This window comes from Protopterus annectens, chromosome 4.part0, assembly GCF_019279795.1.
Source record: "Protopterus annectens isolate FY-2018-M chromosome 4.part0, PAN1.0, whole genome shotgun sequence".
Lineage (NCBI taxonomy): Eukaryota > Metazoa > Chordata > Ceratodontiformes > Protopteridae > Protopterus > Protopterus annectens.
This window is the reverse complement of record NC_056733.1, coordinates 1,397,311,845-1,397,335,157: the sequence shown is the minus strand read 5'-3', so window position 1 is coordinate 1,397,335,157 and position 23,313 is coordinate 1,397,311,845. Positions and strand designations below refer to the sequence as shown.

Here is a 23,313-nt window from a genome sequence, read left to right as displayed (position 1 = left end):
ATTTACATCATCTTTAAGACTGCAGCAGTGAATGTACACTAATATCTACTGTCTGCATTTGTGGTAAGTGCCTAACAATGCTGTGTTGTGCTCTTCTTGTTGCAGTCCTCACCTTTGGGGAAGATTCCTGCTGTATACAATGAAATAGGGACACTGGGGATATGCATTCAAGAGATAAGGCTGTGTAGGATAGCAGAGGTAAATCCTATCTTAGCTCTGGAGGTTATGCTGAGATTCTAGTGTTTAGAGAAGGTGTGAAGGGAAGTCCAAGAAGCTTACTAACAGAATAGCCTGTGTAGTGGACACCTCCAATGAAGGCTGTGGTACACCAGTGTCTTCAGTGGAGTGGGCTTTGATACGCACTGGAACTGATTTGTCATGAGCAGTACAGCAATATGCAGTGTAATAAGCAAGCTGTTTAGAAAGAGTTTGTTTACTGTCTTTCTTCCCTTCTTACCCTCTTGCCAAGGACAAAAAGCATATTTTTCTTCTGAATTCCATATTCTTGTGCATATAAAATATCAGCACATTGGGTAAATTTAGGGTTCTTTCTTCTTTCCCCTGGATTCAGAAAGAAAACTTGCAAGTGAATGGCCTGGTTGAGGATAGCAGACAAGATCATCTTATGTATTAAAGAAGGCTTTGTACAAAGGGATATCCTACCTTGGTAGAATAATAAGAAGTGTTCTGTGCACACTAAAGCTCGATACTCCAGAGTTCTCCTAACAAGGGGAATAGTCACCAAAACAGCATCTTCCAGTGTAAAAAAATTGTGTGGAGTGGAAGCAGCTGGTTTAAAAGGTGCTATTGTCAATTTCTGTAAAACACAGATGTTCGTGTTACACTGGCTGCAGTCATTACACTTGGGTTATCCTGCCATCAGGCGGTCCCGCAGTCCGCCAGAGTTCCAAAGTCTTGGTCCGGCTTCAGTTGCTGTCGCCTCCTCCCTGACGTCAGTACGACAGGGGTATATAAGATGCAGCCAACGCCATTTTCTTCAGTCTTTCTTGCCGCGCGGTGCCCGAAGCAGTTCACAAGTGACGGTCGGCCGACTCCTTAGATTTTCATTCCGAATCCAGAACCGAAGTCTTCTAAAAAAGCTAAGTACCCCATTGGGGAAATGTTTTCTTGCCTCAGACTGATGTCAGTAAAAGTTAATAATTGTATTTCTTGTGGGAAGCAAATACCTCATAAGGATTTCCACTCCTATTGTATTCCATGCCTAGGCCCTGACCACAACGTCTCTGGTTGTCGGTTTTGTGCTAGGTTTAACAAGCGCACTATTAAACGTCGGTTTCATTTTGCCCGACATTATTTTGGTGGAAAATTCAATTACACCATGCCGTCGGAAATTCCGACGACTGCAATGCATAAAAAGTGCAAGGACAGGCATCCGAGGCCCAAAACTGACAGCGAGGCCTCTTCTAGGCCGGTCGCCGGTTCTCCGGTTTTCAGCGAGGCGCCTACGCAGCCCCTGACGACCACTTCCACAGAACCACAGACTGCATCCGACTCCCACGTGGAGCTGGCTGGGCCTTCGGACGCACTAGGCCTTCAGCTTACCGATCCTAAACTTACAGAGGGAATCGAAGTAGCTGAGCAATCCACAGTTACAGAGGGTGTTTTCAGACCTACCCAGTTAACCATTAAACCCTCTGTTAAGTCTAAGCCCCCCTTAAAAGCAAAGAAACCGACACAACTCTCTCCAGGACAGGCTTCCATGCCTAAGAAGCAAATGCTAAAAATGGCCGAGGACCTAATCACCCTGATCAGGGGGTCCCACCCCCCTCCTGATAAAAGGCCCAGAAAGGATGCCAACTATGAATCTTCTGACCAGGTGTCCATTTCCTCTGACTCTTCCTCGGACCTAGGATATTCTTTACCCCCTTATGATGATTCTGATGCTGAGGAATCAATTCTGTCAGCCTCTCTGCCTGAGGATTACTCCTTTGGGGAGACCTTACATACCATGAGGGAGCATTTCCATTGGGAAGGTCAGGATTACCTCAGAATCCAAGAAAAGGCTCAGAGACTTCCTTTTATTGCCTCAACACAGACCCCTTGCTATCCCGCCAGTTCTAGACATTGTGGATGATGTGTACACTGAATCCAGTTTGAACCCTGACTCCTTACCCCCAGCCCCAGTTAAACCTGATAGATATTACAGAGTCCCTGACTCTCACAAATTTCTGTACAAAAGCCCTGTTGCTGACCTTGAAACTATTTCTCAGGGACCCAGAGGGATTAAGGCCTCATCAGCAAAAAAAACAGTTCCCTCTGACAGAGATTCCAGAGCTTTAGACAGATGGGGAAAGAAGGTATATACGTCTGCAACTTTAGCAATGAGAGCCTTGAATTGCCAGTTTCACATGCTAAAATATCAGCAATTGTTGATGTCTCAGTTGAAGCAAAAGATGCTTCCAGATTCAGATCCTCCTAACTTAAAAGAAATGCAGGATTTATTGCATGCTGCTGAACAAGTGGGAAAACATACTTTGCAATGTGGGTTTGACTCCTTAGAGGCCTCCTGTAGAGCAGCAGTTACAGGCTCTGTCATTAGAAGGCATGCTTGGTTAAAAGCACATACGTTATGTTAAGGTAAAATTATTGGATGTACCTTTGCAGCGGGATGTGCTGTTTGGAGTTAAGGCAGAGGAGGTATTAAAGAAGGTGGAGGATAAGGCAAAATCTATGCAAACGGTTAAAGATTTCTTACAGGTTCAGCCTCCTCGTTTTAGCAGAAATTGGCCAACAAAGAATTGGTCCTTTCCAGTCACAGACATACCTCAAATGGCAGATACAGACGTCCAAGAGGCAGTGATCAGACACAAGGCCCTTACAGGCCTCGACAGTGGGGCATACCAGGCCAGAAAGAAGGAGAAGACAGGCCTCAATCTTATAAAAAACAGACTCAATGACTTTCCACTACAGCTACCAAACAGTTCTCTCTTGGCAGCCCCCTTAGGAGGAAAACTGGCACTTTTCTATCACAACTGGCATTGCATCACCAAAGACAAATGGGTTCTCAACATTGTATCTCAAGGTTACAGGTTCCATTTTCACACCCTGCCAAGGCTAAAAGGAATGCCAAATCTGCCACCAAATCAAAGGGCAGAGGCTCAAAGACAAATTGCAGCACTCATGGACATGAGAGCTATTCAAAAGGTACCACCACAGGAACAAGGACAAGGATTTTACTCAAGACTCTTTCTAGTTCCCAGAAAGGACAAAGCTTGGAGACCCATTACACTAAACACTTACCTGGATGTACCGAAATTCAAGATGTTGACACTACAGAAGCTTCTTCCCATGCTGGGCAAGAAAGCTTGGCTCATGACATTGGACCTCAAAGAGGCATACCTGCATGTCCCTATCAGACAAAACGCAGAAGATACCTCAGATTTCTAGCTGGTTCAATGCACTATCAATTCTCTGCACTGCCCTTTGGCTTATCTACTGCACCCAGGGTCTTCACAAAGTGCCTGGCACCAGTAATTGCATTTTGCAGGCAAAAAGGAATTCAGATTTATCCATGCCTGGACGACTGCCAGATTCAAGCAGAGAGCAAGGACATTCTACTAAAGCATCTGGCGTATGTAAAAAAGTTAAGTTGCCTGGGGTACACAGTCAACAAAAAGAAAGCAAAACTAGTGCCCCCACAACAGATAATATTCCTGGGTGCCAGCTTGAACACAACGGCCCAGATGGCTTATCTCACGCCAGACAAGCAAGGACAACTGACTCAATATTTTCAACTAATGGCAACAAAGACCCAACTCCCTGCAAGAAAAATTCTGCAGGCCTTGGGCTACATGGCATCTTGCATACTACTAATTCCATATGCCAGACTGCATATGAGGAAACTACAATGGTACCTAAAGAGCATATGGTCTCAACACTGTCAAAGTTTGGAAATCGTTATACCACTAATTCCTTGCCTACAACAGGAGTTTCAGTGGTGGGCACAAGCTTGTCACCTCAACAAGGGACAGCCTTTCACTCAACCCACAGCCAGGCAAACACTGACAACAGATGCATTGGGTTACGCCTGGGGAGTACACATGGCAGGAAAATGTATCCAGGGCGAGTGGCCCACAGAGCAAAGACATCTCCACATCAATCATAAAAAGATGCTAGCTGTACAAAATGCTATTATAGCTTTCAAGGACCTACTGCATCCAGGACAATTACTGCTAAAGACAGACAACACCACAGTTATGTGGTACATAAACAAGCAAGGGGGCACACACTCCTACCCCCTCTGCAGACAAGCCATGACCTTGTTGAACACAGCTCTAAACTACCAAGTTCATCTTCAAGCACAATTCCTGCCAGGAGAGAAAAACGCACTGGCAGATGACTTAAGCAGAAACATTATGGACCCACACGAATGGAAACTGAATCCACAAATATTCAGAATGATAACACAAAAATGGTGGAGCCCGGACATAGATCTGTTTGCTTCCCCAAAGAACTGCCAATTACAGAAATTCTGCACAAGGAGCTACCATCCACAAGCATGGAAAGTGGATGCCCTCTCATTCAGCTGGAAAAAACTACAAGTATACGCTTTCCCTCCTTTACCTCTCCTCCCAAAGGTACTCATAAAAGCCAGGCAGGAAGAGCCAAAAATGATATTGATTGCACCAGACTGGCCACTCCAGCACTGGTACCCAATCTTAAAGAACTTAGCACAAGAACCACCCTGGATTTTGCCTCAAATCCCAGAGTTGCTGACACAGCACAACAATCAGATACTTCACAGCCAGCTAAGGACCTTAAACCTAGCTGCATGGAAAATTCCCTAGTCAAGCAAGCAATGCCTCTCTCCAAAGCTGTTATGGATGTCATTCTGGAGGCCAGAAGGCCTAGCACCAGGAAAGCATACTCGGATAAATGGAAGAGATTCTGTGCCTGGAACCAAGCGCACAGTTTTGACCCTCTTGTCCCAAACATTCCTCAGATACTGCAATACTTAACTGAGATGCTGGACAAGGGCCTCTCTTTTTCATCCATCAAGATCCATGCCTCAGCTATCTCTGCTCATTACAACACGGATCCACCAATTTTTTCTAATCCTTTGCTCAAACAATACCTCAGAGGGGCTAAAAACATAAGACCGCCCCGTAGAGCACCTACACCAACTTGGGACCTCAACTTTGTTTTGGAAAATTTAACTCTACCTCCTTTTGAGCCAGCTAACACAGCAGAAATAAAATACATCTCTTGGAAAACTGCTCTGCTACTGGCAATTACATCAGCACGAAGAGTTTCAGAATTACAGGCACTAATGGCAGTGGAACCTTTCCTCATCTTCCACCAGGACAGGGTGTCTTTAAGAACTAACCCTACGTTTATGCCAAAGGTGGTATCAAGTGTGGCTCTGAACCAAACTATTCACTTGCCAACTTTTTATCCAAAACCACAGAACAAAGGGGAAAAATTGCTACATTCTTTGGACATTCACAGACCGTTATGCTTCTACTTGGACAAAACCAAAGCTTTCAGAGAATCTGAGCAATTATTGGTAGCATACGCTGCAGGAGCACAGGGAAAAAACATTTCAAAGCAGACTATTTCAAAATGGATAGGAAACTGTATACGTTTCTGCTGTACCCACCATGGGAAACCTGTACCTAGCAGCATTAGATCTCACTCCACCAGGGCAACAGCCACTTCAACTGCCTACCTCAGAGGAGGAGTACCTACCAAGGATATTTTGGAAGCAGAAACATGGAGTTCTGTGCATACCTTCACCAAACATTACCATTTGCCTTTATACTCCAAATCCAGAGCTGGCTTCGCCACTGCTGTACTGCAGGGCCTTATAGCCACCTCTAATGCCTTATAGATCCAGCTTCCCTACCTCAGCTTTGGGATTCCACACAAGTGTAATGACTGCAGCAGTGTAACACGATGAACATAGTACAGTTTTGTACCTACCATAAATGTAGATGTTCGAGTGTTGACACTGCTGCAGTCCATCTTACCCTCCCTCCTTCCCCTCTTACTTTCTGGTACTTACCTAGGACATCTACCCATTTTACCTATGGGGAGTAACCTAAAAATGGTGGTTTGCTTTTCTTTTGTATTGTTTACTAGCAGTTTGAATTGCCTACCTATTTGGGGGCACCTGACATCTGAGGCAAGAAAAACTGAAGAAAATGGCGTCAGCTGCATCTTATTACCCCTGTCACACTGACGTCAGGGAGGAGGTGACAGCAAACGACACCGGACCAAGACTTTGGAACTCTGGCCGACTGCGGGACCACCTGACGGCAGGATAACCAAAGTGTAATGACTGCAGCAGTGTCAACACTCGAACATCTACATTTATGCTAGGTACAAAACTGTACTTTCCATGCATCTTGAGAGAAGACTGTTTTTGTTGATGTCCTTCAAGGATGCATCTGCAGTCCTAACATATGGGTTGTCCTGCCTCAGGCAGCCCCTCGGTCGGCCGGATTCCAAAGTCTGGGTCTGGCCTCGGCTGATGTCGCACTTCACCCGATGTCATAGCTGCTGGGATATAAAGGCATCAGCCGACGCCATTTTCCTCAGTCTTTCTTGTCGCGCGGTGCCCGAAGCAGAAGCTGTTCGCAAGTGCCGGTCGGTCAGATCCAGAGATTTCTACTACCGAAGACTTCTAAAAAGCTAAGTACCCCGTTGGGGACTCTTTCTTGCCTCAGCCGATGTCAGACAAAGTAAATAATTGTTTAACTTGTGGGAAACAAATACCTCATAAGGATTTCCACTCTTACTGCCTTCCTTGTTTAGGCCCAGACCACGACGTATCAGCTTGTCTAGCCTGTGCTTCCTTCAACCAACGGACGCTTAGACGTCCGTCGGAGTTTGCAGAGGAGTTTTTTGGTCCCGCTTTTGCATACAAAATGCCGTCGGAGACACCGACTACACAAGTAGCTAAAAAGCGTAAGGAAAAGGACCGACACTCGCAGTCCGCGGTTTCGGATGAAACCACGGTTAGGCCAACCGCGAGTGTCTCGGTTTTGGCTGAAACAGAGTCCTCGGTTCTTCCTTCGGCCGAAAGCATGCCTCCGATAGCCGAGGCCTCACAGAGCATGGCTGAAACTGCTACTGAAATTACCCCTACTGAAGCAGGCACCCAGGATTTATCAGATACTATTCCTTTAGACATATCTACCCCTGCACGTGAGGCTGCTAGACCCCCTGCATCTATGTCTATCAAGGCTTTTTCCAGGGCTAAAGCAGCTAAATCTTCTAAGGCCTTACCTGCTAAAACTCCCTCACACAGGCCTACCTCTAGTTACCAAATGCTCAGCCTGGCTGAGGATCTCATTTCTTTGATCAGGGGATCCCAACCTCACCCAGACAGGGCCTCTCAACCCCCTCCAGATAAGAGGCCTACCGGATCCTGTTTCTACAGACTATTCCTCGGATGACTCAGATATTTCAGACCCTCAGGAAGGCCCATATTCTCCTTATGAGGATTCTGATGCAGAGGACTCCATTCCTTCTGCTTCTCCTCCTGAAGAATTTTCTTTTGGGGAAACCTTACATGCTATGAGGGAACATTTTCAATGGCAGGGCCAGGATTTCTCAGATTCAAGGAAAAGGCTAAGGACTTTTTTACATTTACCACAACATAGGCCTTTAGCCATTCCTCCAGTACTAACAGTTGTTGATGATGCATATAATGATGCCTGTACTGCCCCTGATTCTCTTCCTCCGGCCCCTGCCAAGCCTGACAGATATTACAGGGTCCCGGACACACACTACCATTTGTATAAGTCTCCTGTTGCAGATCCTGAAACCATTTCACAGGGCCCCAAAGCTGTGGCAGCTGCCTCTGCCAAAAACCCTCTCCCCTCTGAAAGGGAATCTAGAGCGTTAGACAGATGGGGTAAAAAGGTTTATACTTCTGCTACTCTTTCGGCCAGGGCCTTAAACTGTCAATTTCACATGATTCAGTACCAGGAAGTTTTGTTAGACCAGCTAAATAAAAAACTGTCCTCTCCTGAACCTATAGACCGCAAGTCCCTTCAGGATTTGGTACATAACTCTCAGCAGGTCAGTAACCATTTCTTAAAATGTGGCTATGATGCACTGGAGGCTTCCTTTAGATCAGCTATGACTGGAACAGTGATCAGAAGGCATGCCTGGTTAAAAGAACAATCCTTACCAGACCATGTTAAGTCAAAACTCCTAGATGCTCCTATGGAGAAACAAAGTTTGTTTGGCTCCCCTGCACAGCAGGTACTAAAGAAGGTGGAAGAAAAAGCAAAATTTGTCCAAACAGTCAAGGATTTCTTACAGGTCCAACCTCCGAGGTTTAGCAGAAATTGGCCTTCGAAGAATTGGTCCTTTCCAGAGACCTCCAGAGCACAGAGAGGCAGAAATAGACGCCCAAGAGGCAGAGGTCAATCCAGGGGTGCCTACAGGGGACGTCAGTGGCAGCCTAACAACCAGAGAAGTACTGCCACAGATTCAGCTACAACCACTTCCACAGGACAGACACAATGACTTGGCTCTGATTCCGCCTACCAGGGAACAACTGGAAGCACCCTTGGGGGGAAAACTAGCCTTATTTTCCATAAACTGGCATTACATTACAGGAGACAAATGGACTTTACAAACAATAGACAAAGGCTACAGGTTTCACTTCCACACTCTACCAAAAAAGAGAGGAATGCCAAACCTACCACCAAGCCAAAAAACAAACGCTCTAAGACAAATCAACAACCTACTAAGGATGAGAGCTATAGAAAAGGTACCGCCTATGGAACAATGCCAAGGGTTTTACTCCAGACTTTTCCTTGTACCAAGAAAAGAAAATCAATGGAGTCCTATTCTCGACCTGTCCGCTCTGAACACATACCTCATTGTCCCAAAATTCAAAATGCTGACCCTACAGCAACTTCTTCCCATGCTGGGCAAGGAGTCTTGGCTGGTGACTCTAGATCTCAAGGAGGCATACCTGCACGTCCCTATACGACCAGATTGCAGAAGACACCTCAGATTTCTTGCAGGATCAGAGCATTATCAATTCTCAGCATTGCCCTTTGGCTTATTTGCTGCGCCCAGAGTATTCACGAAATGCCTGGCATCAGTAATTGCTCATTGCAGGCTTCAGGGAATTCAAATTTACCCATACCTGGACGACTGCCTAATACAAGCGGACAACAAGACAAAATTAACAAAAGATTTGGAAAAGGTCATACAACTGCTGCAAGCCTTGGGATACACAGTCAGCATGCAAAAGTCAAGACTAGTACCATCCCAAAGGATAACATTCTTGGGTGCAGAACTGGCTACATCAACTCAGATGGCCTTTCTCACAGAAGAAAAACAAAAGCAGCTACCAGTCTATTTCATGACATTAACAACACAGACTCAGCTTACTGCAAGGAAAGTCCTGCAAGCCCTGGGTTACATGGCATCCTGCATAATTTTGATTCCGCATGCCAGACTGCATATGAGAAAGTTGCAATGGTACCTAAGGAATGTATGGTCTCAACACAAGCACAGTCTAGAAGCCCAGATTCCAATAATTCCATGCCTGAAGCAAGAATTCCTGTGGTGGACTCAGGCCTGTCAGTTGAACAGAGGATTGCCTTTCCACAAACCTCATCCAAGCCAGACCATCACCACGGACGCCTCAGACCTAGGCTGGGGGGCACACATGGTGGACAAGTGTATACAAGGCCTATGGACCCAAGACCAGCTGAATCTACACATAAATCAAAAGGAGATGCTGGCAGTGAAACATGCAATTCAGGCATTCAGACCATTCCTTCAACAAGGTCACCTGCTGATAAGGACGGACAATACCACAGTCATGTGGTACATCAACAAACAGGGAGGTACACACTCATATCCTCTATGCCGGATGGCAATGGACCTGTGGAATGTGGCCCTGAATCTCAACATTCAACTCCAGGCCAGATTTGTACCAGGAAAAGAAAATTCACTAGCAGACACCTTAAGCAGAACTACCACGGATGCTCACGAATGGATGCTGCATCCAGATATCTTCAAAACCATAACAAAGAAATGGGGACTACCAGAGATAGACCTGTTCGCCTCCCCACACAACCACCAATTGAGGAAATTCTGCACAAGAGCATACCACCCACTTGCTTGGAGGGTGAACTCCCTTTCCTTCAGCTGGAAAAACCTGATAGCATATGCATTCCCACCTCTTCCTTTGATGTACAAAGTCCTACTGAAGATCAAAGAGGATCAGCCAAGGGTAATCCTGATAGCTCCAGACTGGCCGAGGCAACATTGGTACCCGCTACTGAGAAGTATGTCTCGGACACACGCATGGCCTCTACCTCTATGTCCTTTACTTCTAACACAGAACAACTACAAGATCCTACATCCAAACTTGAAAACACTGCAGCTAGCTGCTTGGAACATTGCATAAAACAAAATAACCCAGATTTATCTCAGAGGGTTAAGGACATTATCCTGGAGGCTCGCAGACCCTCCACAAGGAAGACTTATTCAGCCAAATGGAAGATACCTCATTTGGAGTGCAGCAAAAGGAGAAAATGTCTCATTGGCAAACATAGCAAACATCCTGGAATACTTAGCAGAACTGTTCCACAATGGCCTGTCCTACTCCTCCATTAAGATTCATGCATCAGCAATTTCAGCAGAATACAACATGGATCCTCCTGTCTTCTCTCATCCTCTACTCAGGCAGTTCCTGAGAGGAATCAAAAATGTAAAGCCTCCAAGGAAACCACCTTTGCCTACATGGGATCTCAACTTTGTGCTGGAAAAGTTAACACTTCCCCCTTTTGAACCAGCAGCAACAGCAGACTTACAGTTCTTATCTTGGAAAACTGCTTTCCTGCTTGCAATCACTTCAGCAAGAAGGGTATCTGAGTTACAGGCATTAATGGCAGTACAGCCCTTCCTTATCTTCCATCAGGATAGAGTGTCTCTGAGAACTAACCCTACTTTTATGCCAAAAGTGGTCTCCAGAGTATCATTGAACCAAGCGATTCATTTACCTACATTCTTCCCCAACCCACAGAACAGGGGGGAAAGACTACTACATACCTTGGATGTGCACAGACAATTACGCTACTACCTGGACAGAACTAAGACCAACAGAAAAACTGACCAGCTTCTGGTAGCATATGCAACAGGAATGCAAGGAAAAGCAATTTCAAAACAGACAATCTCAAAATGAATAGGAAATTGCATTAGATTTTGCTACTCTTTTCATGGAAAGACAACTCCATAAAATATCAGGCCTCACTCCACAAGAGCTACAGCCACCACTACAGCTTTCCTACGAGGAGTGGCTACCAAAGACATTTTAGAAGCTGCTACTTGGAGCTCCGTGCATACATTTGCCAAGCATTATAATCTTCCTTTATACTCCAGATCCCGAGCAGGTTTTGCAACTGCTGTTTTGCAAGGGATCTTAACTACACCATCTTTATCTTAGTGCCTCCTCGCCCAGTTTGGCTATGGTATTCTACCCATATGTTAGGACTGCAGATGTATCCTTGAAGGACATAGTACAGTTTTGTACCTACCATAAATGTAGATGTCCGATAGGTATGCATCTGCAGTCAGGATTACCCACCCTCCTTCCCCTCTGTGGTATTCCTAGGGTACTTACCCCTCTTTTAGCTAGCTGGGGGAATCTATTATGGTGTATTTGTTTGTATATATGTGTATATATATATATATATATATATATTTTTTTTTTTGCTCTCTACTGTTTGGAATTATTTGCATTTATCCAAATTTAGCCTTCCTAGAGGGCACCTGGCATCTGGGGCAAGAAACACTGAGGAAAATGGCGTCGGCTGATGCCTTTATACCCCAGCAGCTATGACGTTGGGTGAAGTGCGACATCAGCCGAGGCCAGACCCAGACTTTGGAATCCGGCCGACCGAGGGGCTGCCTGAGGCAGGACAACCCATATGTTAGGACTGCAGATGCATACCTTCTACATTTGTGGTAGGTACAAAACTGTACTTTTAGAAGACCAGAATGATTATCTCTACCTAAAAAGAAGTTTCTTCCTTTTAAGTAGGATACAGTGTCATTTCAGGAATTCTTCCTTTCAGTCTCACCTCAGCCACAGGGTTTTCAGCAGAAGTACGTATGTCCATTGTTATAGTACACCTTAGGTTGCAGGGAGCCAGTGATCACCCATACGCAGGGAACTACCTAGCTGCACTGTCCTGAAGTGATCTCATAAGGCAGATGGATTATCTTCTCAGACTGTTCACTATCCAGGGAGGTCAGGAGTCTTCTCAGATTGTTGACCTCACTAGATAGTGAAGCTTAAAAAATTGTAGCTGTATCCACTACAGATTCTGACTATTGTTGCACTGATATTCAGATTAGTTGGACATTTTTATCCCAGAAAGGATTCGGTGTCTAAATGAAGTAATTATTTTACTCTTCTTCTCCCAGTATCTAACAGTAGAAATGTCCCTATTATTTAATGGTCATATTCAGCTTCACTAGGTCTCATGCAGTTGTTCAAAAGAGTGTATTACCATGGACGAGTCATGTCTGCTGGTCTAATCATGCCAGCCCCTTCCTCCCTATTGCATCCATCCAATGCCTTCCTCATTCTCCCTTCCCCTCATCTCTTGGTTGAATTCATCCAACCTTCAGTCCAGGATCCTATTTGTCCTGAAAACTCCAGAGGCCATAGTGACTGCAGATGCATGTTCATTGGAAGGGGCACATTACTGAGCAGACAGGATATGGTCTTCTCATGAGTCCCACTTATACGTTGGTGTCTTGGAAATGAAAGTGGTTCCTCTGTCCCTGTACGTATTCCAGGACTATGTTATGTTCATTTAGGCAAAATGACTGTAATCTGGTATCTCTGCAGGGAGGGAAGCACTCTTACTACTTGTGTGGGGTGCCAGTAATGGCATTAAAATGGGCTGTACAGTCAAAGTGGTTCCTGATTGTAGCTGATATCCATGGAGAAGCCACCTCCTTTGCGGGCAGGCTAAGGTGTTGTGCAAGTAATCCCTCCGCCTATTTGTTGCCAGGTTCAGGTTTCTCACAGGTAATGCAAACTGGTATGTAATCAGTTTTCATCTCCAGACAGCACCAGATGTCCCAACTTCTTCTGTCTTATCCCTCCTCCCAGTAGGTGAACTAGGTGTGGCCCACTCGTAACAAAATAGGTTTTCCTACACTTCACCATTGCCCTTGTCTCGTTTTGTCAAGATCTATAAGATACTATGTATAGTAGAAGTTTTGTATTACTTTTTAAACATTGCAAAATTTCTTAATTTGTAAACTGAGTATTCTAGAATATATTTCTAATTGTTAAGGTAGCCGTGGCCTTTTCTGATAGCTTTATCTTGAAAGCATTTCTTTTGGGATTTTCCACCGCTTTTTTTTTCTCTGCAAGAAAATTGGTTACTTACATAGAGCTGCCCTTCTGCCTTCTACTGGGAATTGTGACATTCTTTTCCTGAGTTATAGATTCGCATCTGCAGACATTTTATTCCTAAAGAATAAGTACAAAGTGCACATAGATCTATGTATTTTAATTTGGACCAACCACATAGAAAAGCACTGCAAGAGCTAAAGAACAATACCAACATAGTTATAAAATCTGCTGATAAGGGTGGTGCTGTTGATTTACTTAGTAAGGAGTGTTATAACACACAAATAGATCTGTTGCTACCTGACAGACTGACTTTTCTTCAGCTGTCACCACGAATGCTGAGTTCTTATATACAAAAAGTGCACAAATCTTTATTTAACATGGAAAAAACTGGTTTGATAGACCATGAGCTGCTGACATTTTTATATGTACAACACCCTACTATCCCAGTCTTTAAAGCCTTACCAAAAATTCATAAGGATCTCAAAACACCACCCCTGAGACCCATAGTATTGGGTAGGGGTTGGGTAACAGAAGATATTTCTATCTGGTTAGAATGTACTCTCAGACCAGTGCTACAAACCTTCCCTAGAATTTTGAAAGATACTGCTGCATTTCTGGACGTGTTTCATCATCATAATGCGTCACACAGGTAGGTAAAATTTAAACTAAGATATTAAATTAATTAGCTTTTGGAGGGGGGCAAGCCCCCCTGCACCCTCCCATGTGGGGGGTGTTGCCCCCACAACCCCTTACTTAAATATACCAACTCTGAGACCGCACTACAGTGGGGAAAAAGATATATTTCCTTATCCTCACCACCATGCTGCTGGCTATGAAATACGTTCGGCGTTCCGGTTTTCACTGTTTAGGTGTTTAGCTCTGTATGTACATTGATGTAAATGTGTTGATGTGCATACATCCGCTGTTGTGATCTTTCGGTCTAGTCATATAGACCCGTTTTAAACACCCCAGGACTAACAAAAAGTACTTTTTGAATAAGTATCTATGCAAAATGTTGTCTATATTGCAAACTGTCAACATTGTACTGCATGTTATATAGGAAAAACAAACTGCAGACTTAAAGATAGAATTTTTAAGCATCTATCAGTATAAAGTTAAGAAAAGAACACAATGCACTGTACAAGTGTATAGAATTGCATAGTGATCATGTATTTGCCTTTATGGGTTGTATGTGTTGTAAATAGAAGTCAGAGAATTGGTGACTTATATAAAGAAACTGAATATAAAGGGATGCAATGGATTCTTAGACTGAGAGCTGACAAAGTCCCAGGATTAAATGTTGTCCCTTTAAAACCGGCTCTAGCAAAAAGAGTAAACTATTGATTTTTATTGGTTGTGTTGTACTATATTAGATACCATGTTTTTACTAGTGTTTTATCATCTGATGAAGAAATTTGCCCGAAAGCGCGTATGATACTGCTTTTATTGTTTTAATAAAGTGAAGTTGCTTCATACACAGCATGGTAGTACTTGCCTGACTTTTGGATTTACTATTTGGATTTTTGGCAGTACTTTCAGTGGAAGAGTCCTTTAATTTTTGTTCTTGACATTTTATTCCTCTCCTATTTTCTATTGTTAGCTTCCTCTCTCTGGTAGACAAGGCGATGTAGCTTCTACTTTTGATGAGAGTATTACAGTCACAGTGAGATGGATATGGCCTTTACAAGGAAGGCTGCTTAATATGCACCAGCAAATGCTGTTTGTATTGAAACTATGTTCCCACATTACCCTGATGACTTTTGAAGATGTGGGTCTGTAATAGGTGCAACACAACAGTTAGAAAAATTAGTAGTAGTTTCTTGTTTTATGAGGTATGATTTTTGTTTGTATTTGTCATATATACATGTAAAGATTTCTGCTATATATGTTCTAATATGAGGTATAGAAGAATTACACTATTCATTCTACTTATTCAGACTGCAAGATGGAAGGTCACATCTAAGGAGGCATTACAGAGAATCAGCGAGTATTCTGAAGCTGCTATTACTATCAGAGGAACATACTTTCCTCCAGGAAAAGATCCTAAAGAAGGAGAGCGCAAAATCTATTTGGCAATTGAGAGTAAGTACTGGAGAGTTAGTGTGCTACAAATATTCTAAAAAGTTGCTGTTAATTTTTATGGATTAGTATTTTGGGGGAGAATGCATTTGATGTAGCATTTGTCTTTTGATGCTAGGTTATGCTTTCCACATTTATACTGTTAACACATTAGCACCCTTGTACCTCATGGATGCAGGCAACATTGTAGATGTCTTAATGTATTCTTCTTCTGCCCATCTCCAAGTTACTTGTATACAAAATGCAAGGGCTAAAAACTACTGTGGGAATTTAAAGCTGGGCCTCTTAGGATCCGTACAGATCAGTAGCTTATTTAATACCTATGAACATTGCTCTGTCTGCTCCCCAGATAAATCCCTGTGTTCTCTATAGATGTATTATTGGTGTAAATTTGATATAATAATTTATTTCTGTCACGTGTACACTTTTTAGGTATTACTTTTTCTTAAAATGCAATTGTGTTCATTGTTTTTATTTATTTATTTTTTATTAGCTCCTTTTCTTCTGTAACTTGATCTTCAGAACTAGCAGTGCCCATAAACTATCCCCAGTGTTCCCATCCTAGTTTATTAGCTCTTTCCACTTGAGAGCATTCCAGAAAAAGGTATGGTGAATGGTTAAATAACTGTGTTATGGATGGCTCAGGTAGTTGCCACCAACTCTGGCAAATGGTGTTTCTTTTTAATGACTCATCTGAAGGACAATATACTCATGACTGCAGCACCCCCTTATGCTGCACTACAGTGTCAGCAGTCCATCTCCCTGGTGTGGGAATATAATCCACAGCCTTCTGCACCAAAGGCATTTGTGTGCTACCTGTTGTTCCATTAACAGTGCTATGAGGATCATGAGGAACATATGAGGGTGCATTTCTGAGGGAGTGATGGATTTATCAGAATCACAGAAGTTATATCTGGAGGTGTGTGCAAGGGGGAAGAGAGGCCTACATGTATCCCTTTGGTTATTGCAGGACAGTCTTAAATAAAGAAAAATATCTAAACTAAGCTTTGCTATATTCCTGATTATATCCAAGAGAATTATACTACTCCCTAGTAATTTACTTCATCAGAGCAAGGCAGATGTGTGGTGCATGGTTCTTGTAGTTGTCAGGTCTAAAAATGGAATACAGAATGCACTCTCTCTCTGAGTTCTCAAATTAATATCTCAGATATTACTGCTGGAGTAGCTTGCAGTATGACATCACTTCTTGCCATCTGAGTTTATCCCAGGTGAAACCCCCACTACTGGAAGCTGACAGTATTTAGCATCTACCTTTGAAAATACGTAGACCTCAGTTCTTTGGCAGATGCTGGAAGTCATTAAACAATTACATTCCTTCACATTTCAAGACTAGTAATTATTTCACTCCGAAGATAATACAGTAAGCTTCTCAGCACAGACTCTCTGTCTAGCTGCAATGAAAACTGAAAGATAACCATAAAGTAATTTAATTGCAGCTATTTTTCTAAATTTAACCTCCTTATTCCAGTTTCTACTGTTAAAATATATACATTTAAACAGTTACAGTAGTGCATGTACATTTCTGTTCTTTTCTAGTAGGACACACTGTAGGTACATTTTAAGCGCAAGCACTTTATAAAATATCTTTTAACACACGTCTGTACAAACCAGTTTGATATACATGACATACAGTTCTAATGCATTTGTAACACAAGATCGTACGCAGATCATTTCAAAATTCACCAATGACATAATTTTATTTATTTGCAGTTTTCCAGAATAGTCCATTGGGCTACAAAGAGCCCATTTTCAATGGAGTCCTGGGGAGAAAGGCTCCAGAAAATACAAATACATAGTACAGAAAAAGCACAAATCCATAATATACTTTTCAATTAAATGTTAAATACATATTTTGTATAGTACAAACCCATATTGCACAATTCAAATAGATGTTACATAATACAGAAATAAAAAAATATTTTCATTAGGAAAATTACATCAGGTTAATTCAGAAAGTAGTAGTTTTTTAGGAAATTACAGTGAGGTGATTTTGTTTTTAGTCATTGGTCGAATATGTCCCAAGAGATGTAAAACTTTACGGAGGTAGTGATGTGGTAGAATTAGGTTGGATGAGAGCAAGAGCATTTCCATTGTGAAGTAAGGTGCGAGTGCAGTGAGGTTTTAAACAAGGAAAGACTGCTGGTGGTGCGGATGGGAGAAGGGAGAGAGTTCCAGAGGTGTGCAAGAGAGGAAGACATCAATTGATTCCCAGCAGGATGCATTGGTTTATGCAATTTAATTAGGTTTTGGGAATTGGATCTTAGGAGTCTATCTGGTTTATGCATTTCAAAGGTATTGCTAGGGAGGGGCAGAGAGACTGGTTATAAATGAGTTTGTGTGCTTGGATGAGTTGGTTATATGTGAGGAAGTTTGGTAATTCTAGCCAGCTTAGTTGGTGAAGGGAATTACAGTGGTGAAAAGAGGCTCTATGACCTGCTGCAAATTTGGATATTTTGTTATAACAAGATGAGAGTTTTGTTTTGAGGGAAGATTGTAGGCTGGTTAGGATAATTATTTACACAATTCCAGCTAGCTGGGCTAACAGTATCTCCTTTTGTCACATATGGTACTTGGCGAAAATATTAGATTTTGGTTATGGAAAATGGAGTAGGGGTGTAACAGAATTTATACTAAGTAGAATGGTGAAGTGCTTAGAATATTGTAAATAATGTATATAGTGTAAATATTGTATGATTGTTGTAAATAAGTATGTTCAGTGAAGGAGCCCTACTCTTTTCAGTAGGTGACATGGGTTCTTTCACATCCACCTGAATTGCCACCAACTAAGGCAAATGGGGCCTCATTGTAATCACTCATCTGAAGGACAATACACTCATGACTGCAGCACCAAAGGCATGTGTACTACCCGTTGCTCCATTAACAATGCTATGAGGATCATAAGAAACATATGAGGGAGGATTTTTAAAGGGAGTGATGGATTTATCAGAATCACAGAAGTTATATCTGGAGGTATGGGCATGGGGGAAGTGAGGCCTTCAGTTATCTCTGGTTATTCAGGCGTTTGAGGATGCCTTCAGAAGTGTTTCACTGTAGCCAGTCTTACAGACCAGCTACTTCTAAAAAATTTAACTACATCTTTTTAGAGTCTTGGAAAAGTTTAAATAGCTGTAAAGAAACCATTTGGCAGGACTCATGATTGTCTTCTTGAACAATACTAAAAGATCGAAGTTAGCCCCCACAGTCAAAACCTTTATAAAGATTTGTGAAAAGGGTTTATTCTTTGGTCACCAGTGAGATTAGGGCCATTAACTGTCAGACCCACATGGTCCAGCACCAAGGGGATATTCTTAAGCAGGTTGAGGATTTGGCAAAGATAATAAATTGATACAGACTGAGATCATCTCACTAGTCTTATGCACACTGCAGCTAAGGTTCATAGGTATGTATTAGGCAAGCTGCCCTTGTGGGCCATTATAAGCCTAACCAATTTCCCTCAAAGGTGAGAATCGAACACACTGCTCACTGAAGTAAACACCTTAACCATTTTGCCAATCCCAATATCAAGTTGAAGAAGCATACCATCGATTGCTGATTTGATAACTATGTTGACACTTTTGCAGGGCTTTAGCCATAGATACAGTGATCAAAAACATTTGCAGTTAAATTAAAGTTCAGGTTTATTTTAGAGTTTATAAACTTAGCACTATGCAAAAACAAACTCAAACAATTTTGTATGAGAATTAAGAGCCAAATTTGACAACATTTAACAGTTGAAATGCATTTGTCAAAGATAATTCTCACTAAACAATTAATGTTCTTCCACTAGCCATTCACCATTCATAGCACTGGTTCTTTCAAAGCAGCTGTCAGTAACCACAACAATCCAACTGGCTCTGTAACTGTACTAAGCCTCTACCTTCCATAACCTATATCTCAAATACCCTCACATCTTTTCACATCTCCCCTGCCCTTTCTTCAGTAACTTTTTACACTCCTATTATTCTATACCTCATCCTCATTAATCTTCCTATTGCCTTGCCCCTTCTAAACTTACTACATCAGTTTATCTCATAGTTTTTTCTTTTTTTACCACTACTCTTTTTTATATAACTTGCCCTGCTCCTCCTTTCACTCATCCTATCACCTTTACTCTTTCCACTAGCCATCCCCCTCATCCAGCACACTACATTTTCTCACACTTCTCCACTTCTATAATTTATCTGCTAGAAAACTCATAATGTAATTTTTAGCTCAAACCTCTCAAACTCAGACTAGCTATGTACATGGTATAACGCAGCCCTTTCTGCTTAGACACACTAGCTAACTTCTTGACGTAATTCAACCCATATTGCTATATTTACTTTGTATTAGTTTATGCTGCGTGTTTGTTCCTTTGAATGTTCTACCTTGCAAAAATTTATTTTTTAGCAATGTGCAAGTTTTATGTGGTAGTTTTCTATGTAATAGAATATAGCATTTTGTTTATTTTATTCTTTGAATGTTTAATCTTGTAAAAATGCTTATCTTTTAAGCTTTGTATAAGTTTTCTGTGGAGCTTTTCTCCCCAAACTCCAGTGAAAATTGGCTCTTCTTGGCCCAGTGGACTATCCCGGTAAACAAATGCTAGTCAATAAATAAATAAATTATTCTGCAAAAAAGTGTTTGATAGAAAGTAAAATAATTAATATTACCATGACCAAAAAACTATACCTGTGCTAATTTAAAATTTGACAAAAAAATTAAGGCCACTTATAAAACATAACTGCTAAAGTCAGTAGAAAACAATCTTCAAACATCTTCCAGTTTAACCAGTAGAAAATTATCTTCAGACATCATCCACTTGCTGACATTTAAAATCACTTCTGCTGGCAGTACCTCAGTATTAACAGTAATTAACAAAAGGAAGTCCTAGGACACACCAGCACAGCATTTTATTTTCCCAAACAGCTGCAACAGTTGTATCGTTTGAAGCATTCCAGCAGTAACTATGCACAGATTACAAAATCAGTAGTCATACTCTCACCATTACAACAAAGAAACCACATTGTTTCATTGTAGCTCATTGTGTGTGGCAGATTATGTTTTTTCTAACACAGCAGTGGGCATCCACAGTCTTAAGTTACACCACTGCTCCTTCAGTAGTCTGATGTCAGGACACAGCAGTACTTTTCTTCCTCACTAACCCGGGGGCCACTTCACTCAGACCATTCCAGTGACAAACAAGCTGCCATCAAAGCAAGAAGGGAATTAGATGAAGCCATGAAACTTACAAGTTATTCAACATATTCTCGACAAAGGTCAACACACTTGGCACATTATGTCTGGAGTGTCTGTACCCCTGCCAAAAACAGTCTGAAGTCTGGTCATTGAAATACTGCTTTGCTGCTGTACTCAACTACTAATCACTCGAAAATTGCCACCTTTTCAAACTCTTTTTAAGGCTTGGAAACAGGAAATAGCTGGAGCAAGATGTGGTGAGTAGGATAGATGATCTATGCACCCAAACCCCAATTTCATGAAAACATCCATTGTTTTGCCAGCCTTGTGAACAGGTGCATTGCCTTGCAAAAAAGAGAACTCCTTTCTGCAGCTTCCCTCTCCTTTTTTTCTTTCAGTGCCTCCTTTAATCTGCACAGCAAGTTACAGTAGTATTCTGCATTAACTGTTTGGCCCCTTGGAAGATGGTCATTCATTGCAACACTTTCCCGATTGCAAAACACTGTGGCCGTAACCTTTCCTCCTGACTTATTTTTGGGGCTTGAACTTCTTTGGCCTGGTGAACCTGAGTGCCGCCATTGCATGGACTATTGTTTTGTCTCAGGATCATAGTGGTGTAACCATGTTTCATTGTTCCAAAAAGTTGACACCAGCTCAACAAAAATGGCGCAGAATCAATTTGGAAGTGTCAACTCAACATCTTTTCTTATTGGCATTCAAACATTTGGGCACCCACTTGGCTGACAGCTTCAGCATACCCAGCTGCTCATGGATTATAAACCCAACATGTTCCTTGGATGTCTGTACTGTCTCAGCAATTGTTTTAGCCGATTTTCGACGATCTGCCAAAATCAGGTCATAGACGTGGTCAACAATTTCAAAAGTTGACAACGTTTGAAGCCTGCCAAACCTTGCTGCATGTTCATTCTCAGAATCTCCATGCTGAAAGTTTGCACACCACTTCTTCACAGCTGAGTTAGAAGGGCACTTGTCACTCAATGTTTGCATCATACATTCATGGATTTCCTTTGCAGTTTTCTTGTGCAGGAATAGGAACTTCATGATGGCTCGGAATTCCACACTTTTCACTCACTTGATTTAATCAATGATCAGAAACAATGTCAACACATAGTGTTACAGTTCTGCATATTGGTGTTTTACAAGATGAAATAACCCTCTTTTCAGCTATAGAGGCAAAATAATGTTCAGAATATAAAAAGTTGGTTGGGCTTAGAACTTTTTTGCACCCTCTTGTAGAGCAGTTTAGGGACGATGTCTTTGCACATGTCAGAGTGAACAATAAAAACTGTAGCACACTCCATGATCTGGCAGCCACTTGTTGCCATTGCTGAGAGCGAAACTGCGTCACTAACTGAAGTCAAGATTTCAGAACTTTCCTGTGGATGTTAGGGAGCTAGTACGTAATGCACCATTAAGTAAGAACTTGCTGTTTGGCACTCCTTTGCAAGATGCATTTACAAAACTCAGAAAGAGAATGGCTTTTCACGTTTGCCACTAGATGCAGATACAGCAAAAACCTACCCCACAAATTAGTGGCTACTTTACAAATAGTAGTCCAGAACAGACAGTACTAATAGAAAGGGACATTTGAAGAAAAGAGAACAGTCATGGAAGAAGCAAGGTAGGAGATCAAGGCAAGTGGAAACTTACAGTACTGAGTATGTGGCTGCCATTCTTATCCTCCATCCTTCTCCCCCATCCTTCTTGGTGGGAAACTGTTTGTCTGAAGTCAGTTTTGTCTGATGTCGGACTTGTGGTTGAGAAATATAATGTCTTTGTTACAAGCTTGAGTTCATGGAGCTTCCTCCCATTCTAGATATGTTCATTCTTCCTTAAAAGTCTTTCTGCCTGGCAGTGACCAGTCTGATACACCAGTCCAAGAGGTTCACTGAAAGAATACATCTCAAGATGTAAGCAGGGACTTCTATTCCGGACTATTATTTTTTTTTTACGCCAGAGAGGATGTGCATGTGAAAACATGAATGATCTATCCTAGCTAACCAGATTCCTCTTTGCTAGAAAATTTAGACTGCCTCCATTAGAGTTTACTTCATTCGCTGCTCAAGGATTCCCTGTTAATGACCTTAGAAATGTAGGATGCCTACCTGTACCTTCTTATTCACGGAGCGCTACAGGTGGTTCTTGAGGTTTACTGTAAGAACCACTCGGTAACAGTTTACTACTGTGCCTAAAGTGTTTACCTGATACTGGATCGTGCTATCCCAAACAGAACCAAGACGCTATCCTCCAAAAAAAGGAAGCCAATCTGTTAGTCCCCTGCCATAAACAAACTGTACAACAGAAGGAAGAAACTGTTGCAAAAGAGAGTAAAATCCCATGGGTGTAGGAGCTCCCTGGTCAGCCTCAGTAAGAAGAGTAAGAAGCTGAGATCCCTTATAAGATACTCCAAAGCTAGCTACGAAAACAAAATCGCCACCAAATCCAAGGACAACCACAAAGCATTCTATAGCTATGTCAAGAATCTAGATGGCAACACCCAGATCTGCTCTGAGTTACAGCACAAAGGAATGAAAATTACAGAACAAACTGATATTCCCAACATCCTGGCAGATAGGTTCAGTGCTAACTTTACCCCCCTCTCACCCCCTAAAGGGCCCATATCTATACAGGAAGAATGC

General features: G+C 42.2%; 1 protein-coding gene across 1 annotated transcript in view; it reads left to right on the top strand.

Moving 5' to 3' along the window:
* DDX46 (DEAD-box helicase 46) overlaps window positions 1-23,313 on the top strand; it is a gene marked incomplete in the record, with an annotated part of 2,009,097 nt that overhangs the window by 1,793,451 nt on the left and 192,333 nt on the right. Inside the window, 1 exon segment of the mRNA XM_044069232.1 lies at window positions 15,313-15,457. Coding sequence (XP_043925167.1) covers window positions 15,313-15,457 — 145 coding nt within the window.